Source organism: Eumetopias jubatus, unplaced genomic scaffold (genome assembly GCF_037043125.1).
Source record: "Eumetopias jubatus isolate StellerSeaLion01/CBP00866 unplaced genomic scaffold, mEumJub1_p1.0 scaffold_9, whole genome shotgun sequence".
Lineage (NCBI taxonomy): Eukaryota > Metazoa > Chordata > Mammalia > Carnivora > Otariidae > Eumetopias > Eumetopias jubatus.
This window is the reverse complement of record NW_028274815.1, coordinates 14,925,571-14,944,112: the sequence shown is the minus strand read 5'-3', so window position 1 is coordinate 14,944,112 and position 18,542 is coordinate 14,925,571. Positions and strand designations below refer to the sequence as shown.

The 18,542-nt window shown below is 36.9% G+C and overlaps 1 protein-coding gene across 1 annotated transcript; it reads left to right on the top strand.

The window, feature by feature from the left end:
- Positions 1-14,269: 14,269 nt before the first annotated feature.
- LOC114206025 (DNA-directed RNA polymerases I, II, and III subunit RPABC4) lies at positions 14,270-14,538 on the top strand. Its single transcript, XM_028099671.2, has one exon. The coding sequence runs from the start codon at positions 14,295-14,297 to the stop codon at positions 14,469-14,471; it is 177 nt and encodes a 58-aa protein (XP_027955472.1). The 5' UTR covers positions 14,270-14,294; the 3' UTR covers positions 14,472-14,538.
- Positions 14,539-18,542: the final 4,004 nt, after the last annotated feature.

The window sequence follows — 18,542 nt, the reverse complement described above, 5'->3', positions numbered from 1 at the left end:
GCGGAGTCTGCTTGGGACTCTCTCTTTCCCTCTCTCTCTGCCCCTCCCCCCTGCTCTCTCTCTCTCTCTCTAAAATAAATAAGTAAGTCTTTAAAAAATTGGTGAATCTTGGTAAATGGTATACAGAAGTTTTTACTACTATTTTTTGCATGAAGTTATTAAAAAATGAAAAGTGAAAAATAAACAGAGCCATCCAAGATGTATGTCCAAGTAATAATGTGTGTAACTTGTCCCAGTTATTTTAATTAACCATGTAGCAACCAGCCAGAAGTGTCTGAGAGCCACTTCTAGGAAAACATATAAAAATATCTGTGTACATCATAAGACCTACCTCAATTCAATTTCAAAAGGATTCCCCTAGGGGCACCTGGGTGGTTCAGTCCATTAAGTATCTGACTCTTGATCCCAATTCAGGTCTTGATCTCAGGGTTGTGAGTTGTTTTTTGTTTGTTTGTTTGTTTTGTTTTGTTTTTTTAAAGGATGCCCCAGATGACCTTAATAACTATAATGCCACCGTTCCTGCACGGACTTGGTAACATCAAAGGTATCCCGTACATCTTGAAGTGCAGGGCTCTAATAATGACCCCCAAAATGCCTTAAGCCAGGTGATCCCTAGACAGCTTCCTTATAGACTTAAGAGTGAATTCTCTTTCCCCATGGTCATCAGACTCTACTTTAATGAATGCATTCTGAGACCATGGAGAGCAAAGATAAACAAGGGATGGTGATAGAGCTTTGCAGGCCCCATTCACAGAAGAAATTATTTTAAAAATTCCTTGAAAAAATTTAGAGGCCACATGGTAAGCTAGATAGAGTTCTGGGCCTCAAGTTCAAGCACATTAGAAGTATGACCGAGAGTGTCACTAATATTGAATATCTTGAATCCTAATTTTATTCATTGCTAAATGGCTCACTTTCACACAACGCTTTGCGATTTGCAAATTTCAGGCATACTATCTCCATAGTAATCATACTGTCAATAGTAACAATAATTGTTATTTATGAAGCACTTCATCTGCAGTGAGCACTCCATTAAGTGATTGGCATATATCTAATGTAATCATTCAGATAGCTTCATGAAATAGTTTATATTATTCCAATTTTACATGATGCTCATGTGAGTTAAATAACTTTCCTTTTTTCTTAACTTTTAAAAGGGCTTTATTATCACTGGCATATAAAAATGCACATATTTAAGGTATACAAATTGAAGTTCTGATAAACATATACATTGTGAAGTCATCACCAAAATCCAGCTAGTTAACATAGCCATCACTTTTACATGGTTACTATTGTGTATATATGTGTGTGTTGAAAAGATTTAAGATATATCCTCTTTATTATTATGTGCAATTAGCCAACATATATAGTAGATCATTAGTTTTTGATGTAGTGTTCAACGATTCATTAGTTGCGTATAACACCCAGTGCTCATCACATGTGCCCTCCTTAATGCCCATCACCTGGTCAATGACTTTTTGATAACAAGAGTAAGAAGCAGAGCTAGAAAACAAGACTGACATTAAAATCCATGATCTTAATCACAGTTACGCCCACCATATCCCATGACCATTCCCATTATTCAAATAAAGGAATTGAGGCCTTGAAAGTTAAAGGCTTTATCTAAGTTTGGAATAGCCTAGTTCAGGTCATGTGACTCTAAATTTGGCATCATTCCTACTCAGGATGCTACAAGGAACACATAAAACAAGGGCGGAAAGTGCTTTGTAAATGGAGGAATTTGTGAATACCTGAGGATTAAATCTCATTATAACCTTTAAAAACTTTCCTAGTGCATCATGAGAGCAAGCAGCAGCTGGAATTAAAAGGGGGGTTGAGATACTTTGGAAAACAATTTGGCCATTTCTTATAAACTGAAACATACACAATTCCCACTTGACCTAGTGATCCCACTCCTAGGTTTTTACCCAAGAGAAATGAAAATATATGTTCACATAAAAATCTAGATGGGAAAGTTTATTGCAGTTTTATTCATAATTGCCAAAAATTGGAAACAACCCAAGTATCCTTCAACTGGTGAATGGATAAACAAACTGGAATATCCATGGGGTGGAATAGTATTCAGCAATAAAACAAAATGAATTACTGATGGATGTAACAATGAGGATGAATCACAAATGCACTATGCTAAATGAAAGAAGCCATATTCAAAAAGGCTGCACACTGTATGGTTCCATTTATATGATATTTTAGAAAAGGTAAAACTATAAGGATATACAACAGAGCACTGGTAGTCAGGGGGTGGATATAGAGAAAGTATATAGACTGCAGAAAAGCAAGGGGTAACTTTTTCAGGTGATGTAATTATTTATTGTCTTCATTGTGCTGATGGTTATGTGATTATATACATATATTAAAAATTATAAGTTTCTATCAGAAAAAGGTTTATTTTATTGAATATGACTCATACTCCAATAAATCTGACTTAAAATTTTTTAAAGAAAAGAAGCTGAGGGGCGCCTGGGTGGCTCAATCATTAATCGTCTGCCGTGGGCTCAGATCACGATCCCAGGGTTCTGGGATCGAGCCCCATATTGGTCTCCCTGCTTAGTAAGCCTGCTTCTCCCTCTCCCACTTCCCCCTGCTTGTGTTCCTGCTCTTGCTGTCTCTTTCTCTGTCAAATAAATAAATAAAATCTTTAAAAAAATAAAGAAAAGAAGCTGAGATTCTCTAACTGTGGGCCAAAGAGCTTGATGGATGTAGCACCTGGCATCCCTCCTGGCTCCCTGGGAGCATTTTTCAAGAACGCATCAATGCCCTAGAGATGGTGCATCAAGATACCTCCAGGAAAAACCATGTACACTAAAATCTTACACAGATCCATTGCCAGATAGGATTTTTGCTACTATCTGGCTTACTTGCTTAATTAAGTAAGCAAATTAAATTAAAACTTAATTTGCTTGCTTTATTTATTTATTTATTTATTTATTTATTTATTTATTTATTTATTGCATAATTTAGCACTATTCAAAACACAGTGCATGCTGAGTCACTCACTTGGAATGGGACTGAGTATAGCTCACCTGCTTTATTCCTCTCTCGGAGAACCACTCTGTGCCTCCCTCCTATTACAAGCTCCCCTTTCTCTCTCTAGTTCAAGTCTTGAGACTTAGCTTAGCTCTGCCTCCCTGACCACCTCAGGCCACCTATGTCTACAAAGGTTCTTACTTTATGGTATTGTTTGTGATTGCCTACAGCCTCTTGCTCAGGCTCTCAAATATAGATATAGTGTTGTAGACTTTACTAGATATCATTTTTCTTCTTGCTTCTGGATAGAAGGTAGGCTTTACTTCCTAGATGCCTTCATATTTAAGTGGAGCCATGTGACAGTGGCCAAGATGCTGTGAGAATTGATGTATGTTGCTTATAAAAGATAAAACCTGACATATCAATGGATTTGTTTCCCAGCTTCCAAATGTGGAAGTCACAAATTAATATGATAAAGATTAGAATATTCTGGATTATGGAGTTACCATATAGAAGGCAGCTTTTATAGAATCATCTGGACCTTTAGTGAACTTTGTGTGATGACAAAACAAACTTCCTTGTGATAAGCTGTTGAGACATGGGGGTTGTTTGTTAGCTCACTATAACTGAAGCTATCCTAACAGAAGTTGATAGCATAGAAACACATCTGGATGGAATGAACCCAGATGGAAACCAACCAGAGAAAGGGATAAGTAAATACCTCCAAAACTCCAGGGTTTAACATGCTGTTTGAAACATACCCAGAAGATTTCCAATAAATGCCTATTGAACTAACATTTGCTTTGGTCACATAGCTAGTCAATGTGAAACAAGCACCCCCATTTTAATACAATAGTTGGTACTGAACACACTATTCTCAACAGTACCCAATAACATTAATTTGAGATCTCTGAGATCATTCTTACTTTAACTTTTAATCTACATCTCTTGAAATAATAGAAACATACCTGAAAGGAATGTTGTTTGGAAATCAGATATTTTTGTTTGTTTTTATTTAAATACCAGCTAGTTAACATACAGTATAATATTAGCTTCAGGTGTATAATATAGTGATTCAACACTTGATACAACACCTGGTGTTCATCCCGAGTGCACTCCTTAAATCCTATCATGTATTTAACCCATCCCCCCACCCACCTCCCCTCTGGTAATCATCAGTTTGTTCTCTATAGTTAAGAGTCTATTTCATGGTTTGCCTCTCTCTCTCTTTTTCCCCCTTTGTTAAATTCCACATATGAGTGAAATCATACGGTATTTGTCTTTTTCCTGCTGACTTATTTCACTTAGCATAATACTTTCTAGCTCTATCCATGTCATTGCAAATAGCAAGATTTCATTCTTTTTGTGGCTGTGTAATATTCCATTATATACATATACACACACACATATATATATATGCTGCTTGAAACATATCCAGATTTTCAATAAATGCCTATTGAACTAACATTTGCTTTGGTTTTATATATATATATATATATATATATATATATACCACTTCTTCTTTATCCACTCATCAGTCAATGGACACTTGGACTGTTTCCATAATTTGGCTATTGTAGATAATGTAGATGATGCTGCTATAAACATCAGGGTACATGTATCCCTTTGAATTAGTATTTTTGTAATCTTTGGGTAAATACCTACTAGTGTAATTGCTGGATCATAAGGTAGTTCTATTTTTAACTATTTTTTTGAGGAACCTCCATACCATTTTCCAGAGTGGCTGCATCAGTTTGCATTCCCACCAACAGTGCAAGAGGGTTGCTCTTTCTTCACATCCTCACCAACACCTGTTTGTTTGTGTTGTTGATTTGACCCTTTGTCAAAATAAAGAGCTTCTACAGTGAAGGAAAACAATCAACAAAACTAAAAGGCAACCTATGGAATGGGAGAAGGTATTTGCAAATGACGTATCTGATAAGAGGTTAGTATCCAAAATATAAAAATAACTTATACAACTCAACATCCCCAAAAACAAATAATCCAATTAAAAAATGGATAGAATACATGAATACACATGTTTTTCCAAAGAAGATATATAGATGGCCAACAAACACATGAAAAGATGCTCAACATCACGGATTATCAGGGAAATGCAAATCAAAACTATAATGAGGTATCACCTCACAACTGTCAGATACTCTTTTTAATTCTATTTCCTTTCAAGCAGATTAGATATTTACAAATCTATTTAAGTGCCTTTTTACCCAAAAATGATGCTAGAGGTCTTCCTGATTATATGTAAGTTGACTAAAGGCCAAGTCATGTTAAATGTATCCTAAACACACACTCACACAGACACATATATACACACAGGCAATATTTTCTGTGTAAATAAGCATTTTAGGGGCACCTGTCTGGCTTAGTCGATAGAGCATCTAACCCTTGATTTTGGGGTCCAGAGGGCAAGCCCCATGTTGGGCGCCAAGATTATTTAAAAAAAATAGTAAAATAAAATAAGCATTTTATTATATTTCATCTTAGGAAAACCTTGGACTTAGGCACCTAGGTAAATAAAAATAAAAGTAAGCTCAACAGGAAAGAACACTAGATTTGGAAACAAAATTGGGGTGAGAACCAAGCTCTGCTGATCCTACATGTTTGGTCTTGGGTATTCCAATTCCTCTCTCTGAAAAATGGACATAACATCAATTCTGCTTACCTTACAGAATTGTTGTTAAGATATGAATATATTTTTTATGATCAATATCATTTAAAATTATTACATTCCAGGGGAAAAAAAATCCTTGGTTTAGTTCTCCCTCTTTCAATAAAAGCAAATATTCCACTTAAGCCAACAAACAGTTTTTATTCACAGCAGTATTTTATATTCTTTTAGGAGTTCTACATTTGTTAACTGCTTATCTCAGATGGAGAAAAAAAACCCCACATTTTTCATGTTTTTCTCCATCAATGTTCCTACTCCCAGGCTAACTTTAGCTCCTCACTCAGATCACAGGCTTTGAAGTTTTCTCTTCTCATCCAGGTGTTGTCTCTGCTCCTGACCCTGTTCTTTCTCTCCCACCCATATGGGTTTTCATCAGCCTATGCTGGAGTCAGGTGGGGTTGCCCTTGCTGTGGACGGAACACCGGGGTCTACTAGAGCCTTGCAGGAGCAGGAAGAGATGTGAAGGAAGTGGGGGAGTGCCGGGTGAGGGCATGTTGATAGCACTGTAGGTGGGAAAGCTGGTCTGGGAATTGTTCCCCCCCAGCCTGGAAAATGTCCACAATATTTCCGTGCTCCTGACATCGCTGTACTTCTTTCTATGCCACTTGGTGCGAAACGATTTTGTTCGGATCCCCCTTCATTCAGCAAATCACTTTTCTGAAGCCTTTTGGATTGCAGTTCCTGACTCCAGCTTTCTGCCAGCACTGCGTACCTCAGTAGCTATTTCTCCACCATTCTGGAGCTCCCAATTAAGTTGTAGTCAAGGCTCTCATGGCATAAATTAGGAACAGAAAATCCAGTTTTAACTCATGGCTCTGGAAAACAATCAGTAGAGCCGTGAGGCCCGCTTTGGCAAAGGCTGCTTCTCAGTCGGGGAAAGAGGAGAGCCCAGCCAATCAGTCAGCTGTGCATTTTCGAGCCCACAGAAGCAAAGCCACTGGTAGGCACATGGCCGCCTGTTGGCAGTGGCTCTGCTCCCGACGTAGGGCAGCGTCCTTGCTGTGTTTTTGGCAAGCTCAGAAGAGGAGTGGGAGACTGCTGACGCTAGCGTTCTAATTGGGAGGCTAACTGCTTTCCTTCCAGATTTACTGCTCCCGAGGCCTGAGGGGCACACAGCCTAGGTCCTGGCAAATCATGGGATGGTTTTGTGTTACTATTTGGAAACTTCCTATTGTGTTCTGCTGTAAGGGGTATGAGGGAGTCCCTCCTTGGGATAACCCATTACCTAATATTAAGAGAGACACTGACCTTTTCTATTCCCTTCTCTGCAGGCACAGAAGTAAATCCAGCACGCCTCAGTCTGACATGGCTGGTCAGTCATTAAAACCCGACACCAGCATCAGGGCTGTGGGGCAGTGGGGGGTGGGGTGGGGTGGGGTGCGCAGCACAGCAGCAGCATTCCTGCTCCTCTTGCTCAAGGCCTGTGCTCCAAGCTGCACACAAATCCACAGCTCCGTCTTCCTTTCTTGGCCCTGGGCCCCTTCTTTCCGGCCCTCCTCTGTTTCAAAAACATCACAAGCCACGCAGGTGGTTTTTGTTGCACCACAGCTCGTATTCTTGACAGATCCTACATCTGCACATTAATACTCCTTGATGCTTCCAGCCTGAAACTTTCCCAGACACACTGGCCTAAGAGCCTCAGAAGCCATGCATGAGGGAGACTAACTACGTAGGAATTCCTTACTGGGTCTGAGGGTTGGCGGGGGGGGGGGGGCGGGGATCATGGTATTTTAAACAAGAGAAGCTTCATGGTCACTTAGCTCTGAACTTCAAGGCATTTGACTCCATTAGAAACTCACCCTCCCTTCAGGGCAATGAGTGCTTTAGCCAGGGCTCTGGGGCAGCTCTAAGTTACTATAATCATGAGGTATTACCATTGCCACAATTGCAATCATACAATTCACATTTATTGAGTGAATAAACAAATGACAACAATAATAACAGCTAACATTTATTGGGTCCTTCCTATATGTAAGGCACTGGTCTTGTTTAGACAATTAGTCTTAATGCTCACAACCACTATACAAGGTAGGTACTAATTTACACACTTTACACATAAGAAAACTAACAAAATTAATAAATAAATAGCTGAGCGAGGCCACACTGCTGAATTAATGGCAGAATAGGAAATCAAACCTAGATCACAGGCTCCCAAACCTAGGCTAACTAATTCCATTTAATCATGCTGAGTTTGAATAAAATGTGGGGGTCAGGAAGCATGACAAAGAGACTAGGCCTTCAAAATAAACTGCCAGGAACTGATTTCCGTACTGGGGCCTATCATCCGAGGAGCCATTGGAACACTTCACTGGCCAGAAGAAACACTTTTCTCATTTTACTAGTATGCAGTGAAAAAGAATGGGGTACAGTGGTTTGGACTGAGTGAAGAAGGAGTTTCCCAGATTCAACAAGAAATAAAAATTAGGGGGAAAAAAAAAGAAGAGATTCATCTCCCAGGAAGGCTGGAAAGAAGAGAACAGCATCATCCCTGAGGATACTAAATAGATTAATGGAGTGACCATGAATAAATCAGAGATTTTAGAGATGGTAGCCAATAAAAAGAAACATTGTAGAAGTAGTCTTTGGGTGCTTGTTCCCTCCCTTCCTTCTGAAATAACATGAATTGTGAGTAACCCTACAGACATTATCTACAATTACTCCAAAATGTTGTTTCTTTAAATCTAGAATTTTTATTTTAGGGCTAACCCTGAGAAACTTGGCAGTTGTCAAAGACATCAGCATAGAGGAAGGGGGAGAGGTTCAGGAAACATGGTGGGTCAATACAGGGTTCAAGCCATCCACTGGGGCCTGAAACCAAGCTTGAGAAGAGTGAGCAAACCCATCGACTGTCTGCTGGAGAAAAGTGACAGATGGCCTGAGCCAGAGGGCTTCTCAGAGAGGGAGGCTGGAGTGCTGCCTAGGTCCCAAGTGCATGACTAACTCATGACTTATGGAGAGCCTGACAAGTCTGACTTTGGAATGGTGAAGAATCACACTGGAACTGACCACAGCCCCTTCACTGGGCTTCATCTCGTGCCCTGAGGAGGGCCTCCCTCATTCCCCCATTATGATTTGGGTATGAACAATATCTGTGGTCTCAACCACAGGGACGGGACTGGGAACAGTCTCAAAACACACATCTTAAATCTCTTCCACTTGATTATCTACTTTTGATTCCACCCACTGTCCATGTAGATGGCTGCAACTAGAAAATCAGAGGGAGGTTTGATTCTGGGAAGAATAACATTCTCAAATGCATAATCATGAAACTGAATTTTATTTCTTTAGAATTAATTGAAGGAACCCAAATATAGAAATAATCAAGCTAGGACTTACTGATTATTAGATAAATTCAAGATTTCTGTTGATTTATTTTCACAAACGGATTAGCCATAATGTTAGTATTAATGTTATTAGTTGAACACCTCATTGGACATTCAATGAGAAGCTGCTATGTGCAAAAAAGAAGGTATGAACTATGCAGGAAGGTTGTGACAAAACAAACTTAAGATAACACCCCATTTTACTGGCAGTTTCAATTTAATTAAGAACAGACTGAAACAGACTATGTTGTAGTCTTCCCCTGATGATCTTGAGACAGAAGTACAAAGTAGTATTATATGATTGTGCAATGGGTAGAAAGTATCTAAGTGCTTTCAACATATAACTGACCTCCCTCACCTGCACACATTGGGGGCAGAAGGCACTGAAGGAAAGAGGAAGGAAGACAAACTTGTTCAACTTCTAGAACACAAAGAGTTCTTTTACCCTAGATATGCTGAGATGCCATCATAAAAAGCACATAGGGTTGAAAGGGTAGGATAAAATGGTGAGGGGCTGCTTCCAGGTGGTTAGTCTGTTAGGAGACTAACCTAACTAACCCTGCATAAAGCTAGAGACCCAGTGGGCTAGAGTCCCAATGGGCTATACGCTTTGTAAAAGGTTGAATGAGAAACAAATTCACTGCCAAAAATAGAAGATCAAGAAAATTTTCCAATCTGTGGGGTGGGAACACAAGATTTTATAACCACAACAGACCCTTCACAAGTTTGCCATCCAAATTTATGCCACCTGTGAGGTCTGAAAAATCTCAAATGGACAATTTAAAGTGGTCCTATGTCAATGGTGCCTCCAGGAAACTGGCAGAAGCAAACACATATCATTTCTGGAGGAATACTAATTCAACACAGGCCTCAAAGAATTCCCACAGATAAAGTTCCTAAGAAAATGAACAACTCACTGGAAAAAAGAAAAACACGAAAAGACAAGGCACCTTGAATTAAATTCTAGAGAATCCATTTCTTAATATATCAGATATTGTAATTCCCAGAGAACATATAACAACCATATTACTTTGTTTGAAGAAATAAAAGAGAAGCATGAAAATACAAATAATAATTGATATTTTAAAATGTAATAATATTTTTAAAAGATGGAAATAAAATATTAGAAATGAAAAACTATACTTAAAATTAAAAAATAAAATGGATAGGTTAATAGAAGATTAAAATTGACAAGAATTAGTGACCTAGAGTACAGATTTTAAAATGTTAAAAATTCAACTCTTCAGAAAGACAGAAAGATAGAAAATATGAAAGAGAAATTAGGAGCCAGAGCATAGAGTGCAGAAAGCCAACAAATGTCCAGTTGCAATTATAAAAGAAACAAGAATGAGAATAAGCCAATATTTAATGACATTATGTTTGAAAATTTTCCAGACCCATTGAAGAACACCAATTCCCATATCCAAGAAGCCTAGTATATTCCAAAAAGAATAAATAAAAAATAACTTCACACAAAGATATCTCACAGTGAAACAATGAACATCAAAGAAAATTAGTCCTTAAGTAAGTACAGAGGAAGCATACATCACCTGAATATCTAAATTAGAGAGATGTCTCATTTCATAATAGTATGTATGGAGATCAGAAGACAATGCAATATTGTGGAATGCTTTGCCCAGTAAAATTGTTTTTCAACAAAGAGGAGAAAATAAAGACAGTTTTTGTATAATGAAACATGGAGGTTATTATCAACATGTGTTCACTGAAGAAATCCTAAAAGAAATGAAATAGAGAAGTAGTAGAAGTAGTAAGCAAAGAAACTGTGAGTTAATCTAAATAAATACTATATAAAAATAATGTTTAAATTGTGGGGGAATAAAACCAAGAAGTGAAACAACAGTAAAATATAAGTTTGAAGATGAGCAAGCCAAGGTAAGTATTTAAAGACTTTGCTACTCAAAGCACGGTCCAAGTACCTGTAGTATTGGCATCAGCCAGGAGTTTTGTTAGGAATGCAGAATCCCAGGCCCCAACTCAGGCTGCCTGCATTTTAACAAGATCCTCAGGTGATCTGAATATATATTAAAATTTGAGAAGCTACTTGAAGTATTTAGAATTTGTTATTTATGAAGTATTTTTAAAAAGCTGATTGGAGTAACCACTAAAAGCACCAACATAGAGGATCATTTACTAATAATAGAAAAATAATGGAATGAGAAAAAAAAACTTGATTCAATTGGTCAGTCTGTATAGTCAGGTAATTCTGTACTAAAAATGCTCATATATCATAAACTTAAAACAACAACAGATAATTTCTCATTCATGCTGCACATCCTTTGTGCACTGAAAGGGGAACCCAGGGAACTACAGTGTAGTAATTTCTTATATATTTGAGTCTACATCGATAATCTGACAATCTGTGTTCTGATTATTTCTTTTGGCATGGATCTGTTGACAACATTCTCTTTTTGATTTTCTTATTCCTTATTTTGCTTCACTTTTGGAGTATATTTACTTGGATACAAAACTTTAGGTTATCAGTTATTTTCTTTAAGCACTTTCAAGATGTTAATCCATCATCTTCTAGTTTCCATCATTATTTCTGATGAGAATTTAAATGTTAGTCTTATTGTTGTTCATTTGAAGGTAAAATATCTTTTTGTTTTGACTGCTTTTAAGACTATCTTTTTGTTTCCAGTAGTTTTACCATGCTATACTTATTTTCTAAATTTATTTATACAATTTAGGGCTTGCAATTTTTCTTGAATTTTGTGTCTGGATGGTTTTCATCAGTTTGGGATAATTGTTGACCAATAGCTCTTCAAATTTTGCTTCTCTCATAATCCTTTTCCCCTCTTCTTCTAGGACTTCAGATGTACATGTCAGATTTTTTTCACCATATCCCATATGTCTTTAATGAATTTTTAGCTATCTTTTTTTAAAGATTTTATTTATTTATTTGACTGAGAGAGAGCACAAGTAGGCAGAGTGGTAGGCAGAGGGAGAGAAGAAGCAGGCTCCCCGCTGAGCAGGGACTCCGATGCGGGGCTCCATCCCAGGACCCTGGGATCATGACCTGAGCTGAAGACAGGTGCTTAACCGACTGAGCCACCCAGGTGCCTGCATTTTTAGCTATCTTCCATCTTTTTTCTTTTCATGAGTCTGGATATTTGATAATAATCTATCTTTTAATTCATTTATCCTTTCTTCTTCTATGATGAATCTACTAAATCTGTATTTTCAGTTCTTAATTTTCTTTTATGTACTTTTCAGTTCTAGAATTTTCACTACTTTATATATCCTAGTTCCCTAGGGAAATTCTTACTCTTGACATTTTTTATTAACAGTAATCATTGTAACATAAAAGTAAATGTCAAATAATAAATGGATCACCTGTTGATCTGATTCTATTGTCTGTATTTCTTCTTGGTTTTGGTCATTTGGTCCTATTTCTTGATGTTCTTGGTTATTTTTATTTAATGACAGACGTTATGAATGAAAAAAAATGTAGAAATAATTTGAGATTTGGGACTTAATCTTCCTCCAAAAATGAGGACAGAGTTTTATTCTCTAGTAGGCATTTAGAATAGGTACAAATCACCATAATCCAGTCTGGCATTGACAAAGCTCAATTCCTGTGTGTGTGTGTGTGTGTGTGTGTGTGTGTGTGTGTGTGGAATGATCTATTTCCAGTTTGCTTTTACTCCTAGTGTGTACTCCCTTTAGGGGTTCTAACCGGAAGTATGAGGTCTTTATCATGGGCCCATTTCCTCGATACATTGAATCCAATTTTTATCTCCAATGCTTTGCTCAATTAGCTGCCACTCTCTGCTCAACTTTTTAGGCTATTGGCCCCATGCCAAGAATAGCACATATCTTGAGTAGAAAGCAATGCAAAATTTTGGGTTCACTTCAATGCACTTGATTTCTTTCTGGGTTCTGTCCCAGCTGGTAAGTCCTGGCTGCCACACTTGCTCTCCAGTGCCTCTATGGATTTTTTTTTTCCAGCTTGTCTAGATGTTACTGGTGGGAATGTTGGTCTGCAATAAGCTACTCCATCATTAATTGGAAACAGAACTCAAATTCCACCTTTGAATTTAAAATCTTATAAGCACTTACCTATGAGAGGAGAGGAAAATAAAAATGTATTTTGTACATAGAACATGAAGTGCCTCAACATTTTGTAAGAATAAATAAATGAATAAAGTACTCTTCCAAAATTAGAAAAAGGGGAAAAACAGCAAAGTGGTGCCCTACTATGTGCTGTTCATACAGTGTTTCATTTATTATTTATAATAACACTATGAATAAGATATCATTATTACCCCTATCTCATGATAAGAAAAATAAGATATAGAAAATCTAAGTCACCCGCATAAGGTCACATAAACCACAGAACCTGTAAGCTGAATACCAATATTGCATATCTTCTCAATCTAAAAGATACAAAATAATTAGTGTGACCAGAAGAAATAAGGAAACCTGGAAGAAATTAAGAACATCTATTAAATACTGACATTTGGAAGCATCTTTTTTAAAGGACAAAGTTTTAGTGACAAAAATTTACATCTCTTTTTCTAGAAGTCCAATCATGCTATTTGATTCTACCATTAGGAATATTTAAGTAACCATAATATTGTAGATTCTGTTTGTTAGATTTCAGATTTTAGAATCAACCTCTTGACAAAGTGTATTATTGTCACAGAACCACATGTAACATTTGTTTAGTGTTTTCTGACTGTTAGGCACAGTGCTAAGCACTTTACATAGATTGAACAATTTAGTCCTCATACTTACTTATGAAAGAGGTACCATTATTACCCCAATTATGCATGTGGAATTTGAAGTTTTGACAGGAAAAGTATCTTTTTCAAGATTACATAGCTAATGAGTAAATAAGTGATGAAATGCAGTTTGATCTCTGGGAGCTTACTCTTAAGTAGGTTCCTCCCATAGTAGGTTCCTCCCTCCCACAAATAAAGTTAAAAACAAGAAAATGCCCAATAAAAAAATAGGAAGGTGAAAAGAGGAGGTAGGAAGTAGTATGCGTGTGCAAAGTTCCTCATCTTTTATGGCAGAACATTAATAGATACTGTATAAAGATAATTTTAGAAGTAGAAATAGAAGTATGTCATTTAAAATTAGAACAGCCAAGGAAAGTAAAATGGAAACTATTAAAATTGGTTGCCATTGGAGTACAGGATGGGGAGAATGGTAGATAAATGGGGGAAAGGACACAACGAGGAGCCATAATCCGCCACAAACTTCAGAGTACGAAGTTTCTGGGGGTACGTGGGTAGGGAATCGGCTGGCTGTATTTAGAGGGACTATCAATGGACACCCAAAAGGACGTTCAGCCTCCGAAGCAGCAGCCAATGATATATATCTGCGGAGAATGTCACACAGAAAATGAGATAAAATCCAGGGATCCAATCAGATGCAGAGAATGTGGATACAGAATAATGTACAAGAAAAGGACTAAAAGATTGGTGGTTTTTGATGCTCGATGAAACATGGAATTCAGAGGATTATCTTCATTTGGATTTGGATTTGGTGTTAATGTTGTATAGCTTTTGATTAGTGTACATATCCTTACAAACACAAATAACATTTCATTTAAAAAATGGGGGAAAGATTTTATCTACCCATTTGATATCTTTCTCATTTGTTTTCATCATATGTATGTATTACAAATAGAAACTAAGCTATATATAAAAAGATAAATTATACTATAATTATGTTGGAGGGGTTATATTCCACTGAGAGCATATGTTCTTGATTGCTCTTGGCCACATGGCAAACAAGTTTCCCCTGGAGAAAGCCTGTGATATGTGGAAGAGGATCCATAAGTCTTTCTAATTCTAGCCCAGTGTTAAAAAGCTCATATGCCCCAATAAAGAAGTCAAAGTGAACCATAGCTGCCTTATCCATTATAAAGGTTATATTTTGGCCTTGAAATTTTCACTTTTTGTCCTTATTTCTAATTGGTTCAGAACGTGAATGGAAAGAAGTGTGCTTTTCCTCTGGGTTCCTAGGCACCCTCGAACAAATTTAACAAGAAAAATAAGTATAAATTTGAAAGAGAGGAGCAGCATTAAATCATTTTGCAATTGCTTAGCATATCTAAAGTATCATAGGATGCTTGGAACCATTTGACACCTTTCCTGGACTCAAACATAACAATTTTAGGTGGAGTAAAAGCAAATTTGGAATTTGAAAAACGATCAAGATTGTATTTTCATCTTTTTTTGTCATTCCATATCTCTCAAATTATGATTGGATAAATGTAGAAAATGTTTCACGCACTTTTACGCAAAGTATAACCATCTAGGGTGAAGGCTGCAGGATTATCACACTAAACCCTGTTTGGGGAGAGTGCTTGCAAAATAACAATTCTTTTGAGAAGCTTGCTGCTTTTTCACATTGTCAGTCACAGCTTCATTCATCCTCCTGTCACAGAAGCAAGTCTTCATTTTCATGGGCTGCTTCCCAGAGGAACACAAGGGGTGAGGAACCACCTTGCAATCCTGTAGGTGCCAAAGCAAAGAACCTGGAGCTCCCATTGTTTTTCATGAACATATGCTCCTTTTTCCACATTTCCTTCTCTTTGCCAAGGTGCTAAGAAATGGTAAAGCTGGGACAGGCTGGCTCAAGCAATCTGCCCTGACAGCCCAGAACCTACTCTTAGGATGTGCAGTTACCCAACAGCTGTTTCTGCTTCACTCTAATTTGTTCAGGATTTTGTTGGGACCCTAGAGTTCACCTTCTGCAAAATATTTGTTAATTTTTGTTTTTAGCTGAGAAAATACCTTTTCCCCTCCCAAAATGAGAACAATTTGCTCTGGGATTGAAGATGGATTTGTATTATAGTCGCAGTGGAGATTTGTTCAATTGCTTCATAGCCACATACCCAACACTCACTAATTCCTTTTAACAAGAAAATGGTAAACAGGTGGAGTTGAAATCATAGATAAATAAAGAGTCCTCTCCAATCCATTCAGCTGGGTCTTTGTAAAAGGAATTCTACCCAGCTGGCAGCACACATGCTTACACAAATGGAATATTTAAAAAAAAAAAAACAGCATTGAGAATGGTAGACATGATAACATGCTCATGAAATCTACTGGGTAGACAAGACTTCAAAACAATCAACATCATTTTGCTAATTGCCAAAGCTCCTTTCCAGAAATGACCACCTTCACTTAGAAACTATTTTTTTTTTCCCATTAAAACACCTCAATCTATTTGCTTTGGTCTTACAACAAAACCCTTAACATTGTTGGTAGCAACAATCATAGGTTTGTATATTTTAATATAGTAATTTTTCCCAGTGATAGTAATGGCCTTTGTAGGCTTAACAAAGAAAGCCATGTATCTGACACCAACTTCTCTAAAAGATATTTTTCACTCTTAAAAAGTATTTATTTTTCAATTTTCTGAAGAAAATATAGCTTGACTATTGGTTAAGAAGATCCTATGCAGCTTATCAGTCCTAAAAAATATCCAATGAGTCCCACAGAGTCATGAAACCAAATAATAAGACGATTTAATTTGCTCTATCATTACATTCAGTGCCAGGTTGTTATTTGTAAAGAATAATCTAATTTGCATATTTTATAAATAAATACATATTCACACATACACATAAATTCACAATCACAAATAAAGCACATTATAGCTGCTTTCTTCTTTATCTAGTGTTTAGCCCAAGTAGTGTTTTATTTGTTTGTTTTAACTCTTTATTCTTTGAGATATTTTTAAAAAAATTATCTAGGGCAAGATTCAATTTTTTAATACCGAAACAAGTTTAATTAAAGCTTTTATAAAATAAAGAACATGCTATAATGAAATCTCTCATTGTCCTATTAATGTAAAAAAAATTCAAATGCCTCCCTAGTTTGTTTCCAGCATAACTTTACAGCATTGTTTTCAACATTTTTGGACCTGGACTCAGGGTAAGAAATGTACTTTATACTTTACTCTGCCCTCAAAACTGAAACCAAAGTTTTATGAAATCGTACATCTCTTTGCTGTCTGTGATATCACTCTGATCTTTTGTATACCAACCAATTCTGGCCTACTTTATGTTGTTATTGTTGTTGTTGTTTTTAAATGCTTGTAACAACCTGCAGTTTGAAAAATCCTGCCAGGTAAAAACTTATCTTTGCTTCTACATCCGCTACATTCAGTATTTAAGTCACCCTACCTATCTAAGTCTATTCTCTCACTAGACCCTAAAGGACTCTCTGCCAACACTAGGCTAAGAGGCAGGACTTTATGGGGCTTCACTGTCTCCTTGACTTCAAAATTCTAAACTGGTGTCCTGAAGGTGGTTATGTCCGTCTGTAGTTCCATTTAGCCTTGTTAGGCCCCACCCACTCCACCTTATATTAACCATGTGATGTCTGTATTCCCTGTTGAATCAATTTCCATTGAGTGAGAAACTATATCTAATTTGGTATAAATTTTCCTCTTCTTCCCTCTTACCACTCTTCTAACATAGTCTTATTCATCCAGGAGGCACTACATATGCTAAAATTTAAAAAGATACTTCAGGAAACTTAAAAAATGGCACTGATGCATCTCAAATATATCAGTGTTTCTCTAACTTATATCTTCAACTGAATAATATCTAATTTAGTCTGTTCCCACAAATCCAATTTGACAAACAATTTGCAAGATTTAATTTCCATGTATATTGAGTCTCCAACAAAACAGACCTGGTTTCACTTTGAATTAAATGCTTCCAAACCTCCAGTTCTGTCTCTTCCTAGACAGGCACTTCCAGACAGACAGCTGTCAGACTCGGACACCCTGAGTCCTACATCAAACCGTTAGCGCAGAACTCGCTGGACCAGGCGATGACACGACTCAAGAGAAGACCCTGGGCTTCATATTCCATGTCACTTGGTTTCCTTTTACCCCAAACTTGCCCTTAGCTATTCTTTTTTTATCTTTTATTTTTTAAATTAAAATGTTATATATTTAACATGTGAAACATGGTGATTGGAAATTTGATCAAATCACACAGTGAAATAATTATTACAATCAAGCCAATTAATACATCTACTCATATAGTTACAATTTTGGGTGTGCATGCATGTGTGCGTGTGTGTGTGTGTGTTAGGAGAGCACCTGAGATCTACTCTCTTAGCAAATTTCCAGTATTCAATATGGTACTATTAACTATAGTCATCATCCTGTACATTAAGTCTCTAGATTTATTCATTCTACATAATTGTAACTTTGTACCCATTTCTCCCACCTACTCACTGCTGGTAACCACCATTCTACTCCATGTATTCAACTTTTTTAGATTCCACATATAAGTGAGATCATGCAATGTTTTCCTTTCTTTATCTGGCTTATTTCACAGAGCATATCCTCCAGGTTCATCCATGTTGTTGCAAATGGCAAGATCTCCTTTTCAAAGGCTGAATAATACTCCATTATATACAGTTTCTTTATCCATTCATTCACTGATGAATACTTAGGTTGCTTCCACATATTGGCTATTATAAATAATTCCACAATGAAAATGGAAGCACAGATAGCTCTTCAAGATACTGATTTAATTTCCT

What these genes read in the sequence shown, in the direction of transcription:
- LOC114206025 (XM_028099671.2), top strand. Translation starts at nt 14,295, where the DNA reads ATGGACACCCAAAAGGACGTTCAGCCTCCGAAGCAGCAGCCAATGATA.